At 59.2% G+C, this 26347-nt stretch overlaps 6 protein-coding genes across 6 annotated transcripts; all 6 read left to right on the top strand.

Moving 5' to 3' along the window:
- Positions 1–1110: 1110 nt before the first annotated feature.
- LMJF_21_1561 (conserved hypothetical protein) lies at positions 1111–2424 on the top strand (the record flags this gene model as incomplete). The annotated part of the gene is made up of 1 exon (XM_001683061.1): positions 1111–2424. The coding sequence occupies one exon, from the start codon at positions 1111–1113 to the stop codon at positions 2422–2424; it is 1314 nt and encodes a 437-aa protein (XP_001683113.1).
- An 8054-nt stretch (positions 2425–10478) lies between these two features.
- On the top strand, positions 10479–11882 carry LMJF_21_1558 (conserved hypothetical protein; the record flags this gene model as incomplete). Its single annotated transcript, XM_001683060.1, has 1 exon — positions 10479–11882. One exon carries the CDS (start codon positions 10479–10481, stop codon positions 11880–11882), a length of 1404 nt encoding a protein of 467 aa, XP_001683112.1.
- A 2111-nt stretch (positions 11883–13993) lies between these two features.
- On the top strand, positions 13994–15181 carry LMJF_21_1555 (conserved hypothetical protein; the record flags this gene model as incomplete). The annotated part of the gene is made up of 1 exon (XM_001683059.1): positions 13994–15181. The coding sequence occupies one exon, from the start codon at positions 13994–13996 to the stop codon at positions 15179–15181; it is 1188 nt and encodes a 395-aa protein (XP_001683111.1).
- Positions 15182–16825: 1644 nt separating this feature from the next.
- On the top strand, positions 16826–18133 carry LMJF_21_1552 (putative RNA helicase; the record flags this gene model as incomplete). Its single annotated transcript, XM_001683058.1, has 1 exon — positions 16826–18133. The coding sequence occupies one exon, from the start codon at positions 16826–16828 to the stop codon at positions 18131–18133; it is 1308 nt and encodes a 435-aa protein (XP_001683110.1).
- A 4147-nt stretch (positions 18134–22280) lies between these two features.
- LMJF_21_1560 (conserved hypothetical protein) lies at positions 22281–23873 on the top strand (the record flags this gene model as incomplete). The annotated part of the gene is made up of 1 exon (XM_001683057.1): positions 22281–23873. One exon carries the CDS (start codon positions 22281–22283, stop codon positions 23871–23873), a length of 1593 nt encoding a protein of 530 aa, XP_001683109.1.
- Positions 23874–25209: 1336 nt separating this feature from the next.
- On the top strand, positions 25210–25635 carry LMJF_21_1550 (putative 40S ribosomal protein S11; the record flags this gene model as incomplete). The annotated part of the gene is made up of 1 exon (XM_001683056.1): positions 25210–25635. The coding sequence occupies one exon, from the start codon at positions 25210–25212 to the stop codon at positions 25633–25635; it is 426 nt and encodes a 141-aa protein (XP_001683108.1).
- Positions 25636–26347: the final 712 nt, after the last annotated feature.

Below are 26347 nucleotides of genomic sequence, written 5' to 3'. Positions count from 1 at the left end.
GATTGATCCCGATTGCATCTTTCCTATTCACCGCCATCACCGCCGCCCATTCACAACGACGCGTGCATCGAGAAGTCCTCACCTACTGTGCCTTCCCTCTCTCTCTCTCCATCCCCGCCCCCACAACAAACCATACCCGACTCCTCCTCCTTTCTCTCTCGCTCTGCGTTTTGCTGTTGTTCGCCTCGATTCGCTGGTTGCCCCCACCGCCAACCGCCAACCGCCACTGCCCCCCCCCCTCCCTCCCTCCCTCCTCCTTTTTGTTTCTTCTTCGTTCCTCCCTTTGTTTTTCATTCACCCTTTCTTGAAGCGTTTTTTTTTTGTGTTCGTGTGTGTGTGTTCGTGCGTGTGTGTGTGTGTGGTGTGCTGCTTTTTGAAGTGCTTACGTGACACCACAGGCTGCCCCTACCACCCCACTACACGCAGAGGTGCGGTCTTCTCTCTCACTCTCTCTCTCTCTAGAGTTCCCTTGTGTGCATAAGCGAACAGCAACAACAATAAGGGCCTCCCTCCCTCCCTCCCTCCTGGTTGTCGCGTACTTGTGTGTGCGCGTGTGCGTGTGCCGTTCTTTTGTGGTCGCTCGTCGTGTCTGGTGGTGGTGCCACGGCGACTGCTGCTTCCGTTGTGCTTGTTGTGGTGACGACGTATAGGTGTAAGATAACGCGAGGAGCGACGGTAGTGTTGCCGTGTTGTCGGTCTTGCGTTGACAGGTGCGGTAGCGCGCGTGCGTACAGGGGGATCGCGCTGTCGACCATCTACGCCCCCACCCCCTCGCGTGTCTGCCCTTCTTTCTTCTCCTCGGCCCTGCGTCCTCGCATTGCTGCAGCCGGCGCCCCTTTCTTTTCCTCTCTCCTTGTGCCTGACCTGAGACCCCCTTCTTCTTGTTCATCTTTGGCTGGGCTCCTTCCGCGTCCGCTCGTGTTTCTCCTTGCCATCTCGCGGGTCGCTACTATTCTCCGGCTCGTGCTTCTCTGCTCCGACCTCGCCCTCCTCCTCCCCCCCCCACTCGCGTCGCTAGTGGGTTACCATCGGTTCTGTGCGTCTGCGTGCGCACGTGCAAGTGCGCGCCGGCTCTTCCGCCTTCTCCTTTTCGTGAGCAGCGGAAAGAGTATGAAGTCTGTCAAGAAGACCCCAAGGGGGGAGCACCACAGCCTCGTGCCGACGACGACCACCACCGCGGCTAATAGCACCAGCAACGGCACTAAAGACCATATCCACAATGGCAACAACGCCGCCGCGTCTCGGCGCACATCGGTGCCTCTGCTGGACGAGGAGAGTCTAAAGGCGAACACCGCTAGCGCCTCCAGTGGCGCAGCGGGCGGCTTCACTTTAGTGCCGCACAGCGACGATAGACTAAAATTGAGCGGCGCAACAATCTCTGGGTCGCCGCCTAGCCAGCCGCACAGCGTGGACAATAGCCACATCTACACGATGCTGCAGCAGCAGCAGGCAGTAGCCATGGCCGCGGCGCAGTTGGAGCACGCGTACAACCAGACGTGCTACTTGCTGCAGCAGTGCTCGCATAACGCACTTCTCACGGTGCTCATGTCGCTGCTGAACGACTACCCCACCACCCTAGTCCAGCCCATCCGCATGCGAGTGGAGCAAGTGTTGGCGCATCAGATGTCCCCGTCCGCCTCGGGCCGCGTGGCAGTGCCAGGCAGAAGAGTCAGTGAATTCGTGCCAAACAGCAGCGCCGCGCCTTGGACGCCATCAAACATGCGTGGCAGCGCCGCCCCGACGCCGACGACGAACAGCACCACCCCTAGTCACCGTCGTGGTCGAGGACACAAGGGTAAGGAGGAGGAGCAGGAAATCTGCAGCATCCACAACAACTTGAGGGCGATGAAGCACCTCCAACTGAACGTCTCCACTGGACTGTACGAGTGCATACACGGCTTTCACTGCCTCGTGGACGGTCCGACGGACGCGTCTCCGAAGCGGCTGAGCACGGCCTCGGCGGTGTCGCCTTCCACCTCTGCCTCCCGCGCCAACGGCCCTGCGCCGTCTGCCGACAGCCAACCGTTCGCCCCTCCCCCCACCATCGTCTCATCGGCTGCGGCAGAGTCGCGCTTCAGTATGTCGGAGGTCGAGGCGCTGCGCATGTTGGGGTACCCTCTGCCGAACACCAATTCCGACCAACCGCAGCCGCACCTTGCCCATGAGTCGCCTCGCCCGCAGCCGACACTGCAGCAGCCTCACCAGCAGTTCTCGCACGCATCCCTGCGCAGCTCGGGTCTCGGCTTCAGTGGCCCCAGCCACCACGACCCCGAGAGCTCACAGCTCGCCAACGGGGGTGGATTCACCGTGATCAGCGGCGACCGGTCGAGCGCCGGCACCTCTCCCCTTGATCCCCGCCTCAGTATGGATATACCCTCGCTTGAGTACCTCCTCCAGAGTGTACGTGATATCGATGACGACTAGAAGCGCCTGCTTATAACGCGTCCCTTGGCCGCACACAGCATCAGCTCAGGCTCCGTTCCTCCCCCGGCCCTGTAACACGCTCCCAACCCGCGTGGTGCGATGGCAGCCACACACACACACACACACGGAACAACAATGCGCCGACCCGGTCATCTCCGCACGGTCTCCGCCTCACTCTCTGCCCACCCCCACGCTGCGCAGGTCGCCTCGCAGCCGCTCCCATTGGGCAGGTCCCCATCCGGTACACAACCCTCGGGGTGGCGCTGAGGTGCCCCCCATCCCGGCCACTGGGCAGTGTGAGGGTCGGGGGTGGGAGACGCGTCCGAGTCACGCTGGCATTCTGCCTATCATACGCATGGTGCACACGTGTTCGCTGTCGCGGGTGGCTCCGACGCCACGCCGTCCAGGACTTGAGCGCCGACGTCAGCAGCCATGCATCGCCCCGACCTCCCGACATCTTAGGCCCCTGACCCTGTCATCGCCACAGGTGGTTCGGCAGTGGGCAAAGGTTAGGTAGGGGTCTGCTGGGCTTCCTCCCGCACATCCACCCAACACCACCCGTCATCGTCGGCGGGGGGACCCCGAGGATGCTCGAAGGCAAGCGCTTCACAGAGAAATATATATATATAAGGGGGGTTTCAAAGCAACACAGATACTCAGACGCTTACCCACACGCAGACGAGCGCATCGACACGCGTACGTCATTGCTTATTTCGCTCTCTACACCAGACGCTCTCCGGCAAGCAGGGGGGAGGCGGGAGAAGGAAGAGGGGCAGCGCCGTACTTCTCCTTCCTTTTGTGGTTCACCATCGTTTGTGTTTTTGTGTGGCTTCTTCTGCTGTTCAACAAGCACGCCTGGTGTGCCCCCCCCCTACACACACACACACACACATGAGCTTTCTGCCTCTCTCTTGCTTCCTTTTCCATCAAATGAATGATGTTCTTTACCGCAATGGCATGCGAACCCGCCTCCCTCTCCCCCCCCCCTCCCACTTCACTCCCCTTCCATAGAATAGCATACTTGCACACACACACACACACACACACACACATACACACATACACACGGGCGTACGGACACATGCACATACGCACATACACGCACGTACACCCGTCTCGCCTGTTGCTCCGTCTTTCGGGTATATGTATATATATATATGTGTGTGTGTTCTCTCTCTCTGTGTGTGTGTGTGTGTGTGTGTGTGTACACGATTGCATTGCTCTTTGGTTGTGTGTTGCCCCTCCCCCTCCTTTTCGTTTTTTAAACTGTGCTTCTTCTTATGACATCACTTTCTCACGGATGTACCACTGCCCCCCCCCCCGGATGTTTTTTTTTTTGCTTTATCTTGTTTTATCATCTCTCGTTTATGTTCCTCTGTGTGTGTGCGTGTGCGTGTGTGTGTGTAGTACGCACTCTCTCTTCTTTTACATTTAAGTTTTAGTTTTAGGCTTGACACTCCGTTTTTTCTTCTCTGCACCGAATCTCTCTCTCACTCCACACCCTGCCCACCTCCTCACCTCGTCATGCACCCCGTCGATCGCTAGCCCACACTCGCATGGGCACCTTCTCTTTCAATCTCCAGCTCTGTCCCTCTCGCTGCCCTCGCCACCGCTTCGTTCTCTCTGCATATGTGATTGTCATTCTCCCAGAGCCCTCCTGACTGCCTGCAGTATCGCTGCGTGCCGCTGCAGTTTAAGAGCATCTGGGTGTGCAGCAGGATGAGGCGCTAGCAGCGTGTGCGTGCGTGTGTGATAGAGTGGAGAAAGGGAGTGAGGGCAACAGTGTCACTGTCTGTAGATTATCGTACAGGACTGTTGATAACGTTTGTCGTGCACACTGGCGCACCCACCGACAGACCCTGCCGTGTCTTCGTCTCTACCACCTCCTCACCTGTATCACACGTCTGTCACTTCTCACGTCGCTCATCCCACCGCACGCGCTCTTACACACACCGGCAACGCTGTCGTCACGGTTGGCTCGTGTCACTCTCAGTCGCTTCCTTTCTTTTTCATTTTTCTCTCTCTCTGTGTATGTGCATGTGCATGTGCATGTGTATCCCTCTCCGTTCTTGGGAGGCGCTTCGCTTCTTGCCTTCTCTTCCCATTTTCCTTCATCTCCCTTCTCCCTCTTCCCACGTTCGTGTTTCGTTTGTGTGGTGCGTTGCTTGCTGCCCTGCGGTGGTGATGGTTCACCGGGTGCTCCGGCCGGCTTCGTAGGCGTTGACATTGGCGACTGTTGCCCTCCTTTGGTAATGGTGAGGGTGGGGAGGGGTTCTTGGTTATCGTGTTTGGCTGTGTGTCCTCGTTCTCGGGATAAACTACTAAGAAGGAACGAACGACACGGATAAGCGAGGAATGGGAACTGTGTAAACCTCTGTTGTGGCTCTGCGTGTCTCCTTGTCTCTCGCTGCTGCTGCTGCTGCTGCTTGCCATGCCCATCTTCGTGATTCACTTCCTTTCTTGTGCCCGACCCTCTTCCCCCTCCTCTTCTCTCTCCATGTGTGTGCGCGTCTCGCCATTGGGCGGATCTCGCTCCTTGCTTTTTGTTGGAGGGTGGGTAGGTGGGGTGGGGATGCTTCCCTCTTGCCCGAGAGGGAGAGAGACAGGGGCAGAGGCAGACGGAGCGTAACGCACGAGCACGCCCATTGGGAATGTTGGGACGAATAGAGAGAGAGAGAGAGAAGGCGGGAGAGTGGAGATGATCAGAGGAGAGCCCAGCAAGGGGAAACGAAAATGGAGTGTCTCTTACGCACACGCGTTGTCTCTTCAGCTGTCTTCGCATTTTCCTCTTTTGTGTGCGATGCGCGTGCATCGAGCGTGCGCGCGAGCAGCGCTGTCATGTACAGTGAAAAGCCGACAAGGAAACAGAAACAGGAAAACAGACACACCAAAAAAAAACGGTGGTGGGTGGGTGGGTGGAGCAAACCCGGGTACTCGTGCCAGCACGCACACACACACACACACACACACGCTTACGATAGGTTTCCCTCTTACACTTGTAGGTGTGCACACTTGGCTAAGCCAACGCAAGGAAGAGAGTGAGGGAGAGATAAGGGGTAGGGGAGATCCAGCACCACGACGGAATGAAAGCTGCTCTCTTCATACCCTCATGCAGAAGACTCTCTCTTTCTCTCACTCAAGCGATGAGGAGGAGAACCGCAAACATGAAAGACAGCAACGGCAAGAAGAGAAGGCACGTCACCTCGAGAAACAGTCAAGGAAAGCAGAGGGAAAGAAGTACGCGCATGCTTCAGACACGCGTGAATGCATCCCAACCGATGCCAATGCACCCGTGCACGCACAGTGACAGGGGGAGAGAAGGGGGGACATCAGCCTCCAAAACGGAGAGAAGCCACGCATTGCTTGACCCACGCACACGCGCCGAGCCCTTTATCGCCTTCGCTTGTTTTTCAGATTGGTAGCGTCGCGGAGCATCATCGGTTAGGGCAGGTGGGAGGATGAAGGGCGAGGAGGGGGTCTATTGATGTGTTCAGCTTTCCTTTGTGTTCTCGCCTCTGCTCCTCATGTCTTCTATCTTATCCGGCCGAGGCTCATGTTTGCAATGCGCGCAAGCGTGTGTTTGTGTGCGTAGGCGTCTGTGAGTGGGCGTGTGCCCCCTCGCCCTGCTCTGCTCCTCTTTTCCCACGCGTTCTCTCTGCGCTGCTGTCCGGATCATGATTGTCTGTCACCCTTCACCCTAGGAGGGGTGGGTGGGGGGCTCTATTCCTGCTATGTCGTCCCCTGACCACCTCTTTGCCACAAAAAATCGTGTGCGTGCGCACCTGCAAGCATGTTTTCGCGTTCCGATCCTTTTCTTCTCAGTGTCGGTGCTCTTGTGTTTGCGTCTGTGTCAGATGCTGCTTCTCGACGTTGGTGCTCCTTTGTTTCCATGTACAGTGCCGTCTCGCCCTCTCTCACATGTTGCAGGTGTGCCTGTCGGCCTGTCGGCCGGGCAGCCTCTCCCCCTCTGTCGTGTCGATGTTCTATAACTTCTCTGTCGTCTGCCCAGTCGATTGTTGCAATCAACATATACATATATATATATATGCGCATACATGCATACATAAGAGTATATGTGTATGTGTGTGTGTGTGTGGACCAGTTGCTTATCCCCCTTTTGCTGATGCACGTCTGCCGTGCCGGCATTCTGTTACCCGCCGCTGAGCAAGATGACGCGCCCCTCTCCATCCCCGTCCCCTTCCTTTGTTCTGTTCTGGTTGTTGTCTTTTCCTCCCGACCTTTCTTTTGCTTTTTATACGCACACCCCTCTCCCTCTTCTCACTCTGCTGTTTCCATGCGCGCCCCATGTCTGAGTGACATGCCCGTGTGCATGTATGCATATGTAAGTGATCAAGGTCAGGATCTATCACGCCTTGGTTTGGCAGGCGAAGGGATCACCTCAAGCTACGTTCCCCGCCGCCACATACGGCTCGCACTCGTCGTACAGGATCATCATGAGTTTTCGCGTGTCTGCCTTGTTGTGTCTGTGTGGGCTTCTTATCTTTTTGCTGCTGTTCTCACCTCATCGCCTTGCGCACCCTTCCCTCACTTACCCCCCCCCCCTTGTCACTTTTCTACATTCCTCATGCATGTATGGGTCCTCACGCTGGCCAGGGACTGTTTAGACGTCTCGCTCGCTCGCTCAGTTTTTTCTTTATCGTTTTGGATATTGTATCTGTATGCCTGTGCTGGCGGTCGTGTGAATGTCTGTGTGTGTGTGTGTATGTGTGCGTGTGCATGTGACTGTACGTGTCTCTCCCTCTCCCCTTCTACCGAGTGATTCAAACGCACTTCTTTCTGTTCGTTTCCGTGCGCGGAGCGGTGAAACGCTTCACCGCGCCCGTGTCTTCTCCTCTGTCACCCTCCTCCCTGCTTCCTCGTTGGTATTGCGTGTTTCGTGGGCTTGTGCAGAAGTGCACCACTTCCTCTCTTTTCCATCTCCTTCTCTCCATATCAAATTTTCTTTGCTTCACCTGCACCCGCTGAAGGTGCCGGCGCCCTCACCCGTGATATCATGGTCTCCGGAACCGACTCTTGCTGTCGGCGGGCAGGTCTGGGCTGGCCCTGTGCCGGAGAGACGGGTGATCATGGGCATATTTGGATCAGCCCTCTACCGAATCGGGTCTGTGCTTCAACAAGTGCACGCCCGCTTCGGGCCCGTCGCGTGCGCGTCTTGTGTCGGTCTGTCTGTGGTCGCTTTGGGGGGAGTGGAAAACATCAACGGCGTCGGCGAGGTTGCAGAGTCGGCAGTTTCAGGGAAGCCGATGCCAACTGCACGGATGACGGACTGGATCACCGGCCTCAGACGCCAGAGGCCGACATCCCCCCAACACCCCGCGCTGCGCGATGCGGCACGCGGCGCCAAACGCTACTTGGCTGCAGCCGTCCCACGCCAGGGGAGCAAGGGTGCCGAGCTCACGAGACGACAGGCGGCCATCCTCGCCCAGTGCGGCGCGGGCATCTGGCCGTACTTTGGGTTCCCGCAACAGTTGGTGAGTGGCAGCGACACGATGGCGTGCAGACGGTGTGCTGCCCACTGCTCCGCTAGCGTTGCGGTACCCCTACCCCTGCCTGTGTTTATGCTGTGAGGGCGTCCGGCCCGGCGCTGTGCCCGATATGTCACGCGAGACTCGCGAATCGCACGACGCTTGACGCACGCCTCGGTCGTGCGGGATGGGCTTCCCCCGTCAGGTGTGTGTGACTGCGTCCTCAGGAGGACAGGCGATGAGCTCTTTGTGCGGAGGCGCATGCGTATGCACGGACCCCTTCCCCTGGACACACCCGCTCCTGTCAGAGGCATACGGGCTCAGGAGAGGGTAGTGTGCACCATGCCGCCACGGACTCATGACAGCGTCCCACCTGTCGCGGCACACGCAGGCAAGCCATCCAGACACGCCCCCCTCCGTGACACGGTCAGACATGGAAGGTGGAGGTCGGCGAACCCACCAGCGACCAAGGTCCTCCTGGAATAGGCCCCACGATGCGAGAATGCGAGCACTGTGCGCACGCGCTGCCGGCCGGGGCCGGCACGGCGCATGACATCCAAGCAAGGCATCGGGAGGCTAGCAGGGCACGAGTGATGGATGGAAGAGGCACGACGAGATCCATACGAGTCAGCCTCCGCAGTGCATGTGTGCCCGAAACATGTGCGCCACCTCCTCCATCCGACCGCGCGGGCTGATGCGTCACAGATGCCGGAAGTCTGACGTGAGCACCCCGGGCTCCACCGTGGAGCTATCCCTGCTGCAAGGCGGAGAGTGACTGTACGATATTGTGGAATGCCGCGGCTTGAGGCGACTGAGGGCGAAGCACGGCACCCAGGCAGGGTGCCGGGTGTGAGAGGGCGCTGGCCTGCGGCCGGCCGGCTTCCTCGCTGACTTCGTCCGGCATGCACGTGAGCCAGTCACTGCTTCCGCCCTCGCGCAGGACCCTAGGTGCGGCCCGCTCGGACCAGGGCATGTGGCTCATGTAGGTGTGTGATGCGCCGATGGTGCAGCGCGTCTCGGAAGAAGGGACGGACACGAAGAGCCCGCGAGCCGCATAGCCCGAATCGACAGCAGACGGCCCGTCCTAGACGGCGAGGATGCGGCCGCCGTGCACCAGGGGTAGGTGAGCTGTGGCGGTGTATGCGCGTATATATCTGCTGCGAACGTGCTCGCCTGTAGAACGGACTCGCTGACGGAAGGAACAAAAGCAGTTGACCTTCACTGCTGTTATTTCGCTTGATTGATGTGGTGCTTCTTGTTCACCTCACCCATGCGCGCCTAACCTGTTGTCGCTTTCCTCCTCCCCTCTCCTCCCCCCTCCTCCCCCCTCCCTCCTCCCACGCATGCGGTTAACTAACAGCAACCCTCCCCTCCCCTCCCCCCCCCAACCACCTGTCTGTTTTTTCTGTCTCTGTTGTGGGTGGCTGACGTCCTTTGTGGCTGGAAAAAGATCCCATTGTCTATGTGTTCCGTATGTCTCTCTCTGTCCCATCTCCCCTCTTCCTCCGTGTTGGTGTGTGTTGGAATGTTCGCTCGTGCCATCGGCTCCTCCTCCTCCTGCTTGGAAGGGTATGCTGTGGCTGGGCGCGCTGAACACATCTTCTGCTGGCGTTGTCTTCCATGCTCTTAGTTTTGTTTTGTTTTTTGTTTTCGATGTTGAGCCCTTCGCTGTCTATGTCTTTCTCTCTCTCTCTCTCTTGACCTCCGTCTGCATCTATGGCGTGTGTGCGTGTGCGTGGTGGGGACCCGTTCTTGTTCTTGTGTGCATCTAAGTAAGTCTTCGTGTGTTCTGTTCGTTGTTACCGCCCCCACTCTCCACTTGCCTTTCGTTTTTGTTTTGTTTTTCTCGGTGTTCCTCCCACACTATGTGCGCCCGTGTGTCCGTCTATTTCCGTGCATGTGTGTCTGTGTGTGAGTCATAGTTGGTCTGTTTCTGGTTTGATCACGTTGTGTATTCTATAGCATACCTGCCTCTCTGCCCATCTCTGTGTGTGTGTATATATATATAAACCGGACGAGGTGTATGTGCGTATTCGTGTCTGCGCCATCAGGGGATGAGAGGGTGGTGTGTGAGGAGAGTGTGAGCCTTCCAGCTGTTCGCCTCCGCATACCACCCCCTCATCCCCCCTCCTCCTCCTCCTCCCCGTGCAATGTACAAGTGGATGAGCACATGCACCAGCATAAAACCCGAAAACGCTATCACAAGCGAATTGGGACGATGAGAGATAAGCGGTCTGCGCCGTCAAGGCATGGAGAGAGGCGGGTGGTGGTGTTGGGTGCAACACACCCGCACCCCCTTCCCTGTCCCCCACCCCCCACCCCACCTCACCCACAAGCACAACCACTGGTGCGCATGGGCGCGCAGTCTTCATGGAAGCTACGTGTGCGCAGTCGAGGCGAGGCCCTTCCTCGTCTTTCTCTTCCCATCGCTCGCTAAGCGTATGCGTTGTCGGGAGCTGGGCATTCGTTGGCGCCTGCGCGCACGCTTGCCGAGAGAGTCGTTACCACCCTCCCCTCCAATGCCCTTCTCGCTACGCGGATCTTCGCGCGTGGTCCTGATCAGGGCAGATGACCCACTCGGCGTGCTTCGATGCATGCATGCTCTTCTCGGAATGTGGACCCCCTGTAAACCGAACAAATCCGGTCGATGGTCGTGAAGTGAGCACCCGCTCTTCACCGCATATCTCCCCCCCCCCCTCTCCCCCTCTCTCTCTCTCTACATTGTCCCGTCCCTCCCTCCGTCTTGCGGTGCATCTGCGCGCGTCTGACGCGTTTTCTTCTGGCAGTCCTTTTTTTTTTCCTTTCTCTACGATAGTAACGACCTCGAAGATGTCATCACCAGCGGCAGCGCCGGCAACGGTCTTTGCCCGGTATCCGGCAGCCCTCGCCTTGCCCACTGCGGATCCGAACGCGCTCGCCGTGGAGACGATGCTCCGCTTTGCGGAGGTGCGCTACACACGCGCTGACGCCCGCCTTGGGGACCTTTCCTTGACGATCTCGCCAGCGGCCTCTTTCTCTTCCGCCGCTGCGGCGACGAGCAGCACCAGCGCCGCCAAAGCCAAGTCGGAGGTGTGCGCGGGCCTGATGCCTTGTCTCAAGCGTCTTGGCGGCGAGAGTGCCTTTGACGCGGTGCCCAGCCTGCATGCTGCCACGGCCGTGTGCGTCGAAGTACTGACGGTACAGTGCCTCTTTCCCGCCTTTCTCTTCTACACGCACTTCGACCCCGCCCTCTACAAGGCGGCGATGCGCAGGAGCGTCGAGCCAAAAGTGGCGAGCTTCTGGGAGGGGATACGGGGGACGTATCGTGCGCACATTTTGAGGGAAAATCCGTTCTTTTACTCCGGCACCGCCGCTGCCGAGGTGCCGCGCGGGAAGCTTTCGCTGACGTCCCTCGCCAAGCTCAAGGAAGTGGGTGAGGGAGTGGACAAGGCCTTTGCCGTGCTGGAGTCGTTGCGGAAGACGGCAACCACCGCAGGTATCGAAGCTGGTAATGTGTTCTTCTTGGGCACCTCCCGGCCCACGTATATCGATGCCCTCGTGTACGCGGCCGCATCGAGTTTCGTGCACGCTGATTTGAAAGAGGCCGCCGCGGGGGTCAAGGGCCACCAGCGACGAGTGCAGGACGCGTGCCCAGCCCTCCTCGAGTACGTGGAGGGGATGCGTCGCCAGTTCTTCGAGGCAGACAGCGGGACATACTGCCTGAAGCCGTGCGCGACGGCAGCGGATGCGGACCCGCATGTGGCCATGGCTGACGAAGCTGAACGGCAGTACCGCAGTGGGCGGCTGCAGACGCTGTGGTGGACGGGTTTGTTTGCCAGTGCCTACTTTCTCCTGGTCAACGCGGACATGCTGGTGGCGCTGTTGGAGCAGGCGGAAGAGGATGACGAGGAGGTGGCAGCGGCGGAAGCCGCTGCTGGTGCCGCTGGCGGTACGGCAACCCAACAGAGTTCGCCGTCTTCGGCTTTCGTGTGATCGCACGCGCCGCGAGACCTGTCTCCCTGATTCGACAGCTCTCGCATGCCATCGCTTCCCCTTTTGCCCTCACACACACACACACACACACACACACACATACACATACACATACACACACACGCATAAATATATTTAATGACCGCACCGAGAGCCGCTTGATGATGGCGTGTTTTCTTCGTTTGTTGCAGTCGTAGGCCCGTGCTCATGCGTGGGCCTGCTTGTGTGTTTGCGTGTGCCATTGCCCACTGTGTGATCTGTCTTCATTCGGGGTGGAGGGGGAGCGTGCTGTACCGCACTGCATCGTCCAAGAGTATCAGCGCTTACCGGGAGCCATACAGTGCGCAAAGCCTGCGGGCCCAAAAAAAAAGTGAGGGAGAGGGAGGGAAGAGCGCCAGACAAAACAAGAAGCCCATGCACCGATGCGTACAGCGCCGCACGAGGCGAGGGCGGTTCGAAAAACAAAAGCTGAAGAAATATGTGCGCGTATGTCTGCGCGTCACGTCGTTGTGTGCAGCGACATCCGTGACGCCACGCACAACTTGCCTGTCCCTTCACTCGCGCAGGAGAACTCTCTCTCTCTCACACACACGCACACACACACACACACATATACACACACATGCGCGCAATGTTTCCTTCCACGTCCGCTATACTGCAGGAGGGCAAGTCGCAGACGGCGATTCTCACTTTGGCGCTCCTCCTCGGCATCCCCGGCACTCGCCCGACCCCCTCGACTCTGTGCAGACACTGTAAGACGCAGCCAACGTACTTTGATGGCTCGGTTTGTCCATTTCCTCTCCCTTCCATTGGGCACCGATGCGCTCTCTGCTCGTTGCTACGCCCTCCTCCTACTCCTTCCTATCCTCATTGCTCTTCCCCCCTTCGACCTCTCTTCTCCCGCGGCAACTCCCTGCCTCCGTAGCTTCCCTTGGTTCTCTACCGCCTCGACGGCGGGCTGAACATTGCCCGCCTCACATCTCTCTCTCTCTCTCTCTGGTGTCGGCTCCGTGTGTGTGTGTGTGCGCGCGCCTGCCTGGGACGACCCGGAGTGAAGGCGGGGGGAGGGAGGGGAGGGGAGGGGAGGGGAGGGAGCGGAGGGAGGGGGGAGGGGAGGGGAGGGGAGGGGAGGGAGCGGAGGGAGGGGGGAGGGGAGGGGAGGGGAGGGAGGGGGAGGGAGGGGAGCCATCGAGAGAGAGCGGGCGAGGCTCGAGAAAAGGCGCAAAGAGAGAGAGGAGGCAGGCAATGGAGGCGTACGTCTCCATTGCCTGCACACAGCTCTCTTCCCCCCCCCCCGCCGCATCCTCCTCGCATCCGCTCCCCGAAAGCCGAGTACGCTCCTCTTGCGCCGTTGAGTTGTTTATCGTTTCGTTTTCTTCACATCGTGGCCGTGCATCGAGCATGTCTTCCACGAGCAACACGGAGCAGAACACAACCCGCCACTTCCCCCCCCCCTCCCCTCCCCTCCCTCTCTCCGTCCACATACCATGTCGCATCGAGACCAGATGAAAGCTTGTCGACGTACAAGCAGCAGCAACGAAGCAGGCGTTCTTCCCTCCTCCTAGAAGCAGCGGAACGCGCAAAGCAAGAGGGCAGATGTCGTGTGCCACACGACGAACACGAAGAGCGTGTTGGCCTCTACCCGACTCCCCTCTCTCGTTTTGAGGTGGTGGGGGTGGGTGGTGGGGGTGACAGGGCGCAGTCTCGTCACTATCGCCTTCCTGTGCATTTTGTGCGCGTGCGTAGGGTGTTGCGATGTAGCTGGGTCACCGTTTCAGCTTGACCTCGCAGTATGCCCACGGTTACCCTTCTCGCATGCTGCTTCCTCACTACCCCTTGTGCGCATCTCCGCTCTCCCTCCCTATTCTCTCTCCCTCTCCCTCGCGGAACTCTTCACCACGTGCACACACGCAACCCGCATACGCGATCATGATGAACACCACCACCGCTACTCCGCTACGTGCGCGCGCCTCCCCGGCTCTTCGACTTTAGCTTCATTGTGGATCAGCTCACTTCCACGGCTCGGACTTCATACCGTCCTCTTTGTATTCCCGCGTCGTTCATCCCGTGTACTTACGTCACGCCCTTTCCCATCCCCATCCAGCGCAATCATGCAGGGAACGTGGAGCGTGCTCAAGAAGAACTGCCTGAACTTCGTCCCCGGGCTGGCACTGTTCGCCAGCCAGTCTCGCGATGCTTTCGCGACGTGGCTGAAGATCTACAATCGTGGGTACACGTACGGCCCGCAGGAATTCTACGAGCAGGCTGAGGTGTACACTCCGGACTACTGGAAGCGCGGCCACTCTCAGGACAAGAATATGTGGGTGGACATGAATCTTAGCGAGGAAGTGTCGCAGAAGGAGCTGGCGCAGCTGATGCATTACAAGCTCGACCTCTGGCGCATGGGACACGGCCTTGGCCTCGGCCTGTTCCTTGGCGGCTACGCACTCATCCCGGCCTTCTTCTGGCTATCGAGCGACACCTTTGCCCCGTCATGCTTCTGCAAGACCGATGAGGAGAAGAAAGCCTGGCGTGAGGCGCAGGACATGTACCGCTACCGCAGCGCCCCATCCTACATCATGGACACTAAGTGGTACTTCGACTTCCACGCGTACCCGTGGAACGCGACGCAGGAGCGCGCCTGGGACGACCTTTTCGAGAAGAACAACGTGCGCCGCGACCCGAAGTTGCTGCGCCCGGCCGCTGAGATGTACGACGGATTTCTGAAGTTCTACCAGATCCGCCGCAAGTCGCTCCGCCACCTCGCGCGCAGCATGAACCTCCCCACCTTCCCGCTGCTGAGTCGCACGTGCGCCAGCACCCGCGTGAGGGACTACTGGAACCTGGCGTGGAATGAGGACTACATGGTGATCACGCAGAAACTGCACCAGCAGATGTCGGACGAGGACCTGCATGACTACGCGTGGCGTCGCTTCCTAGCCCCGTGCGACAAGAACCTCTCGCGCGACGAGATCATGACGCGCGTCAACGACTACCACGATTTCCTCGGCCCCAAGTTTGTGGAGGAGGGCAAGGCCCCGAACCTGATCATCCTGACCAACTACGTGCTCGGCTACTACAACGACCCGGCGTACCTCGTGGAGGATATTTCCGCGTTGGATGGCAACGACTTCGAGTACATGGCACATTACGGCAAGGATGCCTTCCTGCGCCGTCTCGAGTTCGAGAACGGCCCGCTGCGTGACCAGGTTGAGGCCCACACGCAGAAGCTGATCGCCGATCGCGCGGCTGCGGCGGCGGAGGTGGCGACGACCAAGGCACCGCAGGTGACGGCGTAGGCTAACTGGGGAAGACGAAGCGGGCAGGCACAGGATTAAGGTTTGTGCGCATGTGTAACCGTCGTCAGCGGCAGCGACAGGAGGAGGTTCCAAAGAGGGCTGCGAGGGATACAGAGCGTCGGGTAGGCTACCGTGAAGGAGCCAAGTGAGGATGCTGTGGGGGGGGAGGGGCAGAGATGCTGCCGTTGGCCCATTATGCCATCCTGCGTGTGCGTCTCCCCTCTTCATGCCTCCCGACCCACCTCTCTCGTAGCGCATACCTCTCCCCCTCCCCTAACGCAGCGAAGATGCTTGTCTTGTCGCTGATAGTGGCCGCCAGCACTGCCCCCTCCCCCCCGCTTGGCGTCCTCCGCGCTGCGTGAGGGAGGAAGAGCGTGTGCTCAATTTCCCGGCTGCGGTAGCTCCTCGTCTCTCCTTGTCTTGTGTTCGACGCTGCGGCCGTTCCGCTGCCGCCGTCTTCCCTGTTTGTACTGGATTATATCTAGGAAGTAGGTTTTAACAACGAGAGAGACGGCATCCAGCTCTTATATGTGGTGTGTGTGTGTGGGGGGGTACGTGTGGCGTGTGCGTGTGGGCGTGGCCGTGGCCCCCACCCCTCCACGTCGACGCGCACGCACCTTCTCGCGTGTTGCTCTTCGCTCCATCTTCCGCCTTTTTCTTTTGCGGTTTAGTGTTTCCCGGGGTTCCTCGTCTGTAACGCCAGAGACGATGCCGATGGCATCCACCCACACACGGGCAGCAGTGATAGCGCAGCGTAGGGGGCGGGGAGGCGGCCTTTTCATGGGAGGGGAGACAGGGGCAGCGGCATTGCGCGGCTTCATTCTCCGTCTTTCGGCCTCTGATCTTCCCTCTCGCCGTTGTCTTTTCATCTCCGTTGCCGTGAGAGTGTCTTCGTGTTTGTGTGTGTGTGTGTATCCGTGTACGATGTGCGATGTGCGTGCGATCGGTGTGGGCGTGTGCGTGATGTTGTGGGAAGGTTGAACTTCTCTCTCTTGTAGTGTAGCACAGACTATAAAATACATGCCCAGCGAAGAGCGCGAAGGCGGAGTCCACCATCTACGCTCGCGTGAGCCCGTAGGCGAATGCACAATGGCGCCACTTGGAGGCCCCTCAACCGGTGAGCTCCACGAGGAAGGTGGGAGCGGAGGAAGGTAGAAGGGTCGTTGTCCAATGATGGGAGAGATGCGACCGCGTACTCTCCCCGATCTGTGCTGCTTGAAGTTGCCCCAGCGCCCAGCAGGGCTGAAAGGGCCGGACATGGCGACGGTGGGGCCGCGGATGCCCATCGCGTACGATGTCCCCCAACTCCCCATTTCCTTCGCAGAGTTTCAACGCGTGCATCTACGCCCTCGATGTGTACCTTTCTCTCTCTCTCTCTCTGTCTGTCTGTGGGTATGCATGTATGCCTTCATCCCCGGTCCCTTGGTGGGGGTGCACACACACACACACACACACGCACACGCCAACGCGCCACCGCCTGCCACGTCGCTACCTACGCACGAAAAGAGCCACCGTAGCCAGAACGAGAAGAATAAGAGAGCAACCAGCAACAGCACTACACACACTTTCACACGTTACGCCGTCACCAGCGACCCCTCCCCCTTTCTCCTTCCGTCTCACTTGTGCCATCTGCATTGAGCGATAATGAGCAGCGATCTTGCGGACTTCGACGGCGATGATGTCAGGACCACCGTCGTGGCGGCACAGCCGATGGGCGTCGGAATGGGCACCCACAGCGCCGTCGCCCTCGGTGGCTTCCAGGACTTCTGCCTGAAGAGCGAGCTTGCGAACGCCATCCGCGAGAACGGCTTCGAGCACCCGTCGGAGGTGCAACACCAGGCGCTGCCCAAGGCGATGCTCGGCGCTGACATTCTCGCCCAGGCCAAGTCGGGTATGGGTAAGACGGCCGTCTTCGTCTTTGCGCTGCTGGAGCAGGTGGAGAAGGTGCCGCAGGGACAGAAGCCGTACTGCCAGGCCGTCGTGCTGGTGCACGCCCGCGAGCTGGCCTACCAGATTGAGCAGGAGTTCAAGCGCTTCAGCAAGTACCTCCCGTACGCCACCACAGGCGTCTTCTTCGGCGGCATCCCGGAGGACGAGAACGTGAAACAGCTGAAGAAGGAGGTGCCAGCGATCATCGTCGGTACGCCAGGCCGCATGAAGGCGCTCATCCAGAACAAGGCCTTTGACACGACGCACGTGAAGTGGTTTGTGGTCGACGAGTTCGACCGCTGCCTAGAAGACGTGAAGATGCGCCGTGACGTGCAGGAGATTTTCATGAAGCTGCCGAAGGAGAAGCAGGTGATGATGTTCTCTGCCACGATGACGGATGAGCTGCGCGATGTGGCAAAGAAGTTCATGAAGGACGCGACGGAGATTTACGTGGATCAGCGGGCAAAGCTGACCCTGCACGGTCTGGCGCAGTTCTACATGAACGTCACGGAGCCGGAGAAGACGCGCCGGCTGGCAGAGATCCTCGACGTTGTGGAGTTCAACCAGGCGATCATCTTCACATCCTCGGTCGAGCGCTGCGAGGCGCTGAACCGCCAGCTACAGCAGATGAAGTTCCCGTCGCAGGCCGTGCATTCCCGCATGAGCCAGGAGGAGCGCCTGCGCGTGTACGAGAGCTGCAAGGCGAACAACACCCGCATCATGGTTGCCACCGACCTCTTCGGCCGCGGAGTCGACTTTGACCGCATCAACCTCGTTGTGCAGTACGACATGGCCTCCGAGGCTGACAGCTACCTTCACCGAGTCGGCCGCGCCGGCCGCTTCGGTACGAAGGGACTGACAATCGCCTTCATCACGACAGACGAAAAGGAGATCAAGCGCGAGAACCGCACCTACACGGATGGCGGCATCATGAAGGAGGTGCAGGAGCGCTTCGAGATGAAGGTCGAGGAGCTGACGGACATCAACACCCAGCTGAACGAGAACCAGTACATGAACAAGTAAGCCGTTTGACAAGATGACAGCTACGCCTGTGGATATGGCGGTGACTGATAACGCATGTGTCCCTGCCCCGTATGCCCGTGTGCCTGTAGCTGTCTCTCTCTCTTTGTGTATGTGTGTGCGTGCCTGTTTATACGTGTCTGTGGTGTCTGCGCACGCACGCACGTCTCCCGGATGATCATAGAGAGCCTTTCTGAATCTTTCTTCCGTTCCTTCAGAGGAAGGGAGGAGGAGGGAGGCAAGGTGAGAGGGAAGCTCCTCGTGTGTGTGTGTGTGTGTGTGTTTGCGTATGTTCTTGACTGTATTCGTGTCGCTTGTGTCGCGTGCTTGGCGCTTCGCTTCTTTTTCGTTCGGCTGTCGTGTCTCATAGGTGGGAGGTGTGTGCTCATGCAACGAATGGTTTGTTGCTGTGGGTGTTTGTCTATCGAGTGCCGACGGGCTGTGAGCGGGGTGATAGGGCAGTGGCGTTGGAGGAAGACGACGACCCGGCAAGCGGGCGGGTGTGGCCTTCGCGTTTTTTCCTTTGCAGGCACACTGCACCCCTTACACCCCCCTCCCCCACCTTTTCCCCTTCGCATGTCGGAGAGAAGCGCGAGTTGCGGTGTTGACGCGCGTTGTAAGTACCTGTTTTTGTGATCTAAAAGGAACAAAAGAAGAGACCTCATCCACCCGGCCGCCCCCTCCCCCATCCCCATCCTCCAATTCTCGTCTGCCACACCCACCCACCACCGATCCTCATCGTCCTCTTGTGACTAGGAGGTGGTGAGCACGGCGGAGAGGCGAGGAGGCGTGGTGAGCAGGGCGGGGTCGGATGGGGTAACGCAGAAAAAGTAAATTAGGAAGAGAGAGGGTTGTGACAATGCCCGCAGCCATGCGTGTGCGTGTGTGTGTGTATGGCTCTGTATATACGTGTCTTGTAGGTGTTGCGAGGCGCAGCAGGCACATAAAGACGAGCGGGAGAAAGAAAGAGGAACGAGAGGCCATTGAGCAAGGTTGTGCTTTGGCCACACACACGTGTACAGACGCACAGACACAGACACGCAGTGGACTGCTGTGGGTCGCGTGGGCGGCCGGACGTGTAGAGGGGGGGGGGCGGAGAGCGGCAAGAATAGATAAGCAGAAGCGAAAAGGACGCGAGGGGTGTATCCACTTACCCACACAGCCGATGCTTCATGCACACGGACTTGCCCGCACTCCGATGTGGTTGCGGTGGAGGTGTTCGCTGGGCAGTTTAGTGTGTGCTGTTGGTACAGGAGAGGTGTGTGGGGTGGGAAGAGAGGCGCACGGTGGTCCTGGGTTCTTTGTCTCGTGGTCACGCTTCGGCATCGTCCGCCCCACCACCATATACACGATGGAGGCGGATGGCTTCCACTGCCCACGTGTCTCGAAAGACAGCGAAGGAACGAAGGAAGGGAAGAGTGTACAGAAGACTGCGATACGATTCGCAGAGTCGGTCAGCGGGCGACGCGCGATCCAGTGTAGCGGGTCACTTACCCCCCTCCCCTCTCTCTCCCTCCCTCCCCCCAGCTCTCTGACCTCGCCAAGCGCACGTGTTCGATTTCATGTTTCTTTTTTGGTATGTGCCAGTGTGCTCCCTCTTCCCCCCTCTCTGCCCTTCACTCTCTCGCTCGCTCACTTGCGCCTAACCTACTCGCGCTGTCGGAGCGTGATTAGGTGACGCCGGCGGTCGCGTCCGTGCTCGTCTCTTTAGCTACCTCGGCTTCGACTTTCTATTTTCTGCGCCCATACACGTTTCTGCCTAACATACGCCCATCATCGTGAAAAGAAGCATCAACAGACACGAGGCGGAAAGAGGAGGGCGAAAAGGATGCCCACGGCAGTCGATTGAGGACAGTGAGCCGCCGTGTCTTGCGCATCTCCATCGATAGTGACGCTGCCGCTGCTCTCTTCGCCTCCGTATTCCTCCCGCTCTCTGGTGTAATCGCCGCTCCGCAGCGGCAGCGGCTTGTGTGCACACAGCGTGTACATGCCCATCTCTTTGTATGCGTGAGCGTGTCGGCGGCTTTGTTGTCTTCGCTACGCAGCGGCTTGTCTACGCACCTAGGCTCAGGTGTGGATGCGCACGTGCGCGCGTGTTTCTAGGGGTGCGCGTGCGCTTCACGGATATGGGCGCAAGCGTGTGGTTCGAGGGCGAAGCCTTGCATTACGGTGGAAAGGGAGGGTTGCCCTTAGGCTTGCGCGCGTGTGTGAGAGCCTGTGCATATGCCTGACATTGTCATCCTGTGCCTCTCCATCGAGATGGTTGCGTCGTTCCAGCGACACACGGGCACGGAAGCGGAGTGGGGGAAGAGTGTGACAGAGGGTCAGCGAGTGTGTGGGGGATGGGGGAGGGGGGGGCGGACAGCTGCGATGCGTGACGCACCCATCCCCTTCCCTCCCTGCCTTCGCGCTCGTTCTCCCATTGTGGGTGTGGGTGCCCTTCTCCTCCTCCTTCTGTCTGGCAGTGGGCCGTTGTGCTTTGAGAGCCTCCCCGTCTGTCCCCGTCCTCCCCCACTAAGCGCCCCCGTCGCTCCGTGGTACGCACACCCACAGAAAGAGAGAGAGCACGCGCGCGCGGAGGGCAGCGCGCCATCCCTGTGAGGGCTTGTCCACCTCTCTCTCACTGTGTTTGTGTAGGTGTCTGCAGATTGCTGGAGAGCAACAAGGCGACGGCTCTCGTAGAAAGAGGGAGCTGGGCAACGCTCACGTTGCCCTCTCCTTCTCTGCTTAACGAGACGGCGCACCGAACTGCCCCACCAAGCTTTCGACTTCGCTGCCTGTAGTCGCTGTTAGTGCGACGGCAGCAGCACACAAACCGTCGATTGGGGTGACGGGCGTCGATGGGGAATGGGCGGAGAAACAACAAAAAGAAACAGAAGGAAGAGTATCTCAGCCTGGCAAGCGTGCCCGCCGCCACTGCCACCACCGTCACGCACAATCTCCCTGCAGGGAACACGGGTTTCAAACTCAACCCTGCGGGGCCCCACTCCCCTTCCGCCCCCTCCTTCCTCCGCTCTCGCTGTCGGCCGCAATCTGCTCTTCACCGATGCAGGCGTAGGGAGGTGTAGCTGCGTACGTGCTCGCGGCTATTTGAGTACCGCAAACACACACACGCACAGACGTGTGTGGGACACCACCTTACGCTTCCCCACCGGAAGCTCAGCGTGTGCTCGCTCCTCCTCCTTCTTTCTCCCTCTCATTCACCGCATCTTCTCCTCGCCGTTCAACCTGTCTCTCTCCCTCTCTGTCCCATCCGCTCATTGAGCGGTGGCCATCACGCCTTCGTGTTGTGCCCCCCCCCCTCCTCCCCATCACTGATGTTCGCACTCACATGTACGTCACCTCGAGTCCGAACGGAAACCACCTGCGCACTTACACACACACAGTGATACACCACCACCACCCTCCCCCAATATACCCGTCCTTATTGCCCCGACGTGTGCTACGCGTCGAGAGAAAAGTATCGAGGCTGAAAGAGGTGTGCCGACTAGAAACGAGTGAGAGCACGCTACCAGTCTCGTTTCGCTCTGGGCCTGACTGTGAGCGTGGGTGTGCACCTGCCATCTTGCCGCAGCGCCTCTCTGCGTGTACGGGCGGGGACCTTTGCCCCTCCGCTCCCCCGCTCCCTCGCCGCTTCCTTCTCTACGCAATACAACATAACCGTAACCACGCGCAACCGTGGTCTGGTCCGCCTCGTTTCCCTTTTTCTTTGTTGCTGTGCTTCGTCTTGTCGTGTCTGTGTCTCTTCACGACACGCGCACACTTAGATTCGTCTCCCCCTCCCCCTCCCCCTCCCCCCTTGTCTTTTATTGGCGTGTGTGTGTGTGTGCGAGCGTATTTGTTGCGGCGTCTGTATTCCGTCTCCTTCCTCACTGCCCTCGCGCCTGACCTCTGTCTGACGTTGCTGCGCGAGAGGGGAGAGGGAGAGAAGTTGCTGCCGACAGCAACAGTGGAAAAAGCGGGAAGCAGGGCTCTCTCTCTCTCTCTCTATACACGCACACACGTACACACACGTACACACACACACACACGTACACACACGTACACACGTACAAACACACACACAAAACACACACGTACACGCACACACACCTGGGAAACTGGCCAAAAGCTGGAATAGCCCACTTTTTTGTTTCTGTGCTCAGTCAAGATGCACATCTACAGCAAAGACCAGCAGGCGTTTCACCTGCAGCGCACCCCGGCGGAGAAGTGGTGGTCGCGCGCGAACACGTTCATCGTGGTTGTGCAGCTGGCGTGCTTTCTCTCCGTCGTCATCCGCACCATCGCGGGCGCATCGAACTCCATGTCGAACAGCTTCTTCACCAACTCGGTACTCTCGCTCAAGGCGCCGTACATTGTGGATGGCTGCGTGTACAACGTGACGCGGCGCCACGCCTTCTTCAACAATGTGCAGTACTCGCTGAGTAAAGACAACGTCGGCTACTTTGTGAGCCGTGCCGTGCTGAACATCCGCTACCTGATTGCCCTCGCCGCCGTGCACGTGGTCGTGAGTACGACGAACCGACTGTGGTTCGAGACAAACACACACGAAGTCCGTTATCACTTCGTGGTCTTCCGCAAGGACATGCTTACGACCTGGGAGATCCTGCTGATGGTGCTTAGTTTTGTCGTGACTCTCGGTATTACAGAGGAAAACCGAATCATGACCGACTACATCAACCACTGCGCCGCCAGCAAGTCCGTCAGCGGCCACTTTTACAACTCGGTACAACCGTACACAGAGCTCGTCGTGTCGTACATCATATCCATCGCCGCCACAGTGATCAACGGGGCGTTTGCGGTGTGGAACTTGTCGAAGAAGAACCCGCTCGACCTCATGCTGCGCGAGGCGAAGCGGCAGCAGGAAGAGTGGAGGCAGGCGATGGAGCAGTACTACGGGCTGGGCAACCCGGACGCCACCACCGCCGCGCAGTCAGAGGGGTGGGCCGGCGGCACGCAGCCACAGATAATCTACGCCGACAACCGCGCCAGAACCGTCAGCCCCAGCGCAGATGCAGCAGCCGCGCTCCCTGTGAGCGGCAACGAGTTAGCCAAGGCGGGTGAGGCAGACCCGCTACAACATCACCGCCACGGCCATCACCACTCCACTCGCAAGAGACTCGGCCACCGCTTAAATGCCATCTCGTCATCGCTGCGGCGGCGCTCGCACTCCGAGGAGGAACTGAAGCTGAGCGCGCCACAGACGCCGCCTCAGTTCACCTCGGCGCCTCCTCAACAGCAAGTGCACCTCGAGCAGGAGCTGCCGCACTTTGGCCCGAGCGTCAGCCGCCCACTAACGCCGATCTTGAACGAAGAGTATGACCAGGTGGAAATACCAGAGGTGCGGCAGCAGGGAGTGGGTGAAGGTGCCCTCGGTGATCGTGTACGACCCACGGCTGCGATGATGGGCGACCCCGGCGCCGTTATAGAGTCCTCCAACTCCGGACGGTACGACTTGCACGAGGTTAATGACGATGAGGACGATGAGCGCGGTGGCCAGGCCTCCTATAGTGTTGTAGGTGGTGCTAGTGGTGTGGCCGGCGGTCTTCGTGTTCGCGGCATGAGTGGTTCGGAAGCGTCGACGACGCTTGTAGCTGCCCACCTCGCCACCATGCCGCCACCGCCGCCCGTGCACAGTGGTGATCGTCAGCAGCAAGCGCAGATGAGCCGAGGTCAGATGTTGGCACCGCCGTCTCCGCTGCAGGGCGGGGCCGAGACGACAGACGACACGGTGCACTTGTAGTATGCCCCGAAGGGGCAGAAGAGAAAAGGGTGAGAAGGTACGAGGAGAGGGGGAGGGTGGCCTCGGCATCAGCAGGGGATCGCACTCTGGCTAGGCGGCTTCGATAGATGTAGAGCATCGTTTATAGTGCCGATGTGTTAGAGTAAACTGCGTGACGATCGGTGTGTGTGTGTGTGTGTGTGGGTGGGTGGGTGTATGTGCATGTGTCTGTGTGTGTGTTCGTTGTCCCGTAAAGGCGCTGCACTTGCTCTATGGATAGTTTCCGCCCTCCTCCTCTTTCTCTTCCTTTCGTTTTCCCGGCTCGCGTAACCACTCCCTGTGGATGTGCGTATGCCCTGCTTGCTGGTCCTCGTATTTTTACCGGCGATCGCACGGTGCGGTGGATGATGGTCACTTTCCATTGTTGCGTTGTGCTGGTGTATGTGTGCATGTTTCGCAGCAACTCTCTGACGCCTCCCGCGGCACGGTCGCAAAGGCCGTGATGCATCACCGCGCGTCCTTCTCCTCCTTCCGGCTCAGCCCTCGCGCTTGCTTTATCGGTCTCCCTGAAGCGTAGCGCGTTACGACGAGGCGTGAGCAACAGCCTTCCTCCGCCTCCTCTGGTGATGCTGTGCGGATAGCGATGGTGAGTGGCAGTCTCTGCCTCCCCCCTCTTGCTTGCCGTTTCCTTCATAACTTCTCACACCGTCGACCTTACTGACGGGCGCATGCTCACTATGTCGCTGCATTTGACGGCGATTGGCGTGCAAGAAGGCACACACACACACACACGAGGTGGCGGGCGAGTGAGGCACCCCTGTGCCGTGTGAAGTGCCTGCGAAGAAGGGGAAGATGCCCTCACTCCAACGCTCCTGAGTGCGCTTGCGGTCTGCGGGACACTGGCGTATGTCGTGTGCGTCCGAGGAGGGCAGTGGTGGAGGGCGCTTGCGGGAAGGCCTGACGTGCAGGCGCGTCTTTCTGAGGACAGCAGTGCGTGCTGGGCGAACTCAGTGCCGCATGGTCGGTCCTCCGTTTCGTGCGCCCCCCCCCCCCCCTCCCCCTCTCTCTTTCTCCAACAAATGCTGTCTTCCTCGCGCCCCAATGTCTCGGTCGAGGTACCACTCTACGGCCTCTTTCCCCCTTCCCGCTCTCCGTCTTCGGTCTCCATCGACTCCACGAACGCGTGCAAACACATGCGCACACGCTCTCTCGCTCTCAGGACGTTCTGAGCAACCCCTCGCTTCTTCATCTAAAGGACATCATGCCCGTTGCGCCCCAGTACTACCACGCGCATGCGGTGGATGCCACCATTCAGCACGAGAAGGCGTACCAGCGCCAGACGGCGGTGAATGAGAACATGCACCGCCCGAGCCGCAAGCACGTCAACAAGTCCGGCCACATCCGCTATTCCAAGAAGATCGGTCTGGGCTTCAAGACCCCGGCGAAGGCGCTGAACGGCAAGTACATCGATCGCAAGTGCCCCTTCACGAGCAACGTGGTGATCCGCGGCCGCATCCTGCGCGGCGTTGTGCACTCCACCAAGATGCACCGCACCATCATCATCCGCCGCAACTACCTGCACTTCATCAAGAAGTACCAGCGTTACCAGAAGCGCCACAAGTCCCTGGCCGTGCACTGCAGCCCCGCCTTCGACCCGAAGCAAGGTGATGAGGTCGTCATTGGTCAGTGCCGCCCGCTGAGCAAGACGATCCGCTACAACGTCTTGGAGGTGGTGTCGAAGAGCTCTGCCGACAAGATGGGCAAGAAGTTCGCCAAGAACTAAGCACAAGAGGTTTCTCTCGGCTTTTGGTGTTCATGTCGTGGCACTTGCGTGGCGTGCGTGGCGTACTTGACATGTGCTTGCGTATCCATTCGCATAGCGCCATGAAGGGTTCGTCGTCCATTTCGTCGCGCTCTCTCTCTCTCCCGTCCTGCGTGATCCCTTCCGTCTTTCTCTTGCTCTTCCCCCCCCCTATATATATATATATATATATATATATATATATATACCGAAACACGCGCATGCGCGCACCATTGCTTCATGCTGCCATGTCTCGTGTGTGCGTGTGTGTGTTCCCTGCAGCATGACGATAGTGGTGAGCGAGGGAGGGGAGTTAGTGGTCATGAGTGGCGAGGGGGTGGGACAAGGTGGCAGGCCGAGGGAGGAGGGGGTGACGGCGTCTCTTCACTTTCATTATTTTCTGTACTTTCTCAGTTTAGCAATCCAAACAAAAGACTCAGGTCAGCGGCGGCGAAAAGGTCGTTGCACTCCTCGCGCGTCTCTGCCTCCGCGGCACACACCCACACAGTGGCACAGACATGACCGGCCTTGGCTGCGCGCGTGCGTGTGTACGTGTAGCGTCGGGCAGGGGGCGAGGGTTGGAGCGGAGGCGGAGATGCTGGCGCAGGAAGCGCGAACGGCGTTGTTTCTCCAGCCATGTCAGTGGGCGACGCACGCTCGCACCACTACCACCGACTCCGAATTTCCCTCGTCG

Source organism: Leishmania major, chromosome 21 (assembly GCF_000002725.2).
Source record: "Leishmania major strain Friedlin complete genome, chromosome 21".
NCBI classification, from domain to species: Eukaryota; Euglenozoa; class Kinetoplastea; order Trypanosomatida; family Trypanosomatidae; genus Leishmania; species Leishmania major.
Note: the sequence above shows the minus strand (reverse complement) of the source record. Positions and strands in the feature narration are given on the sequence as shown.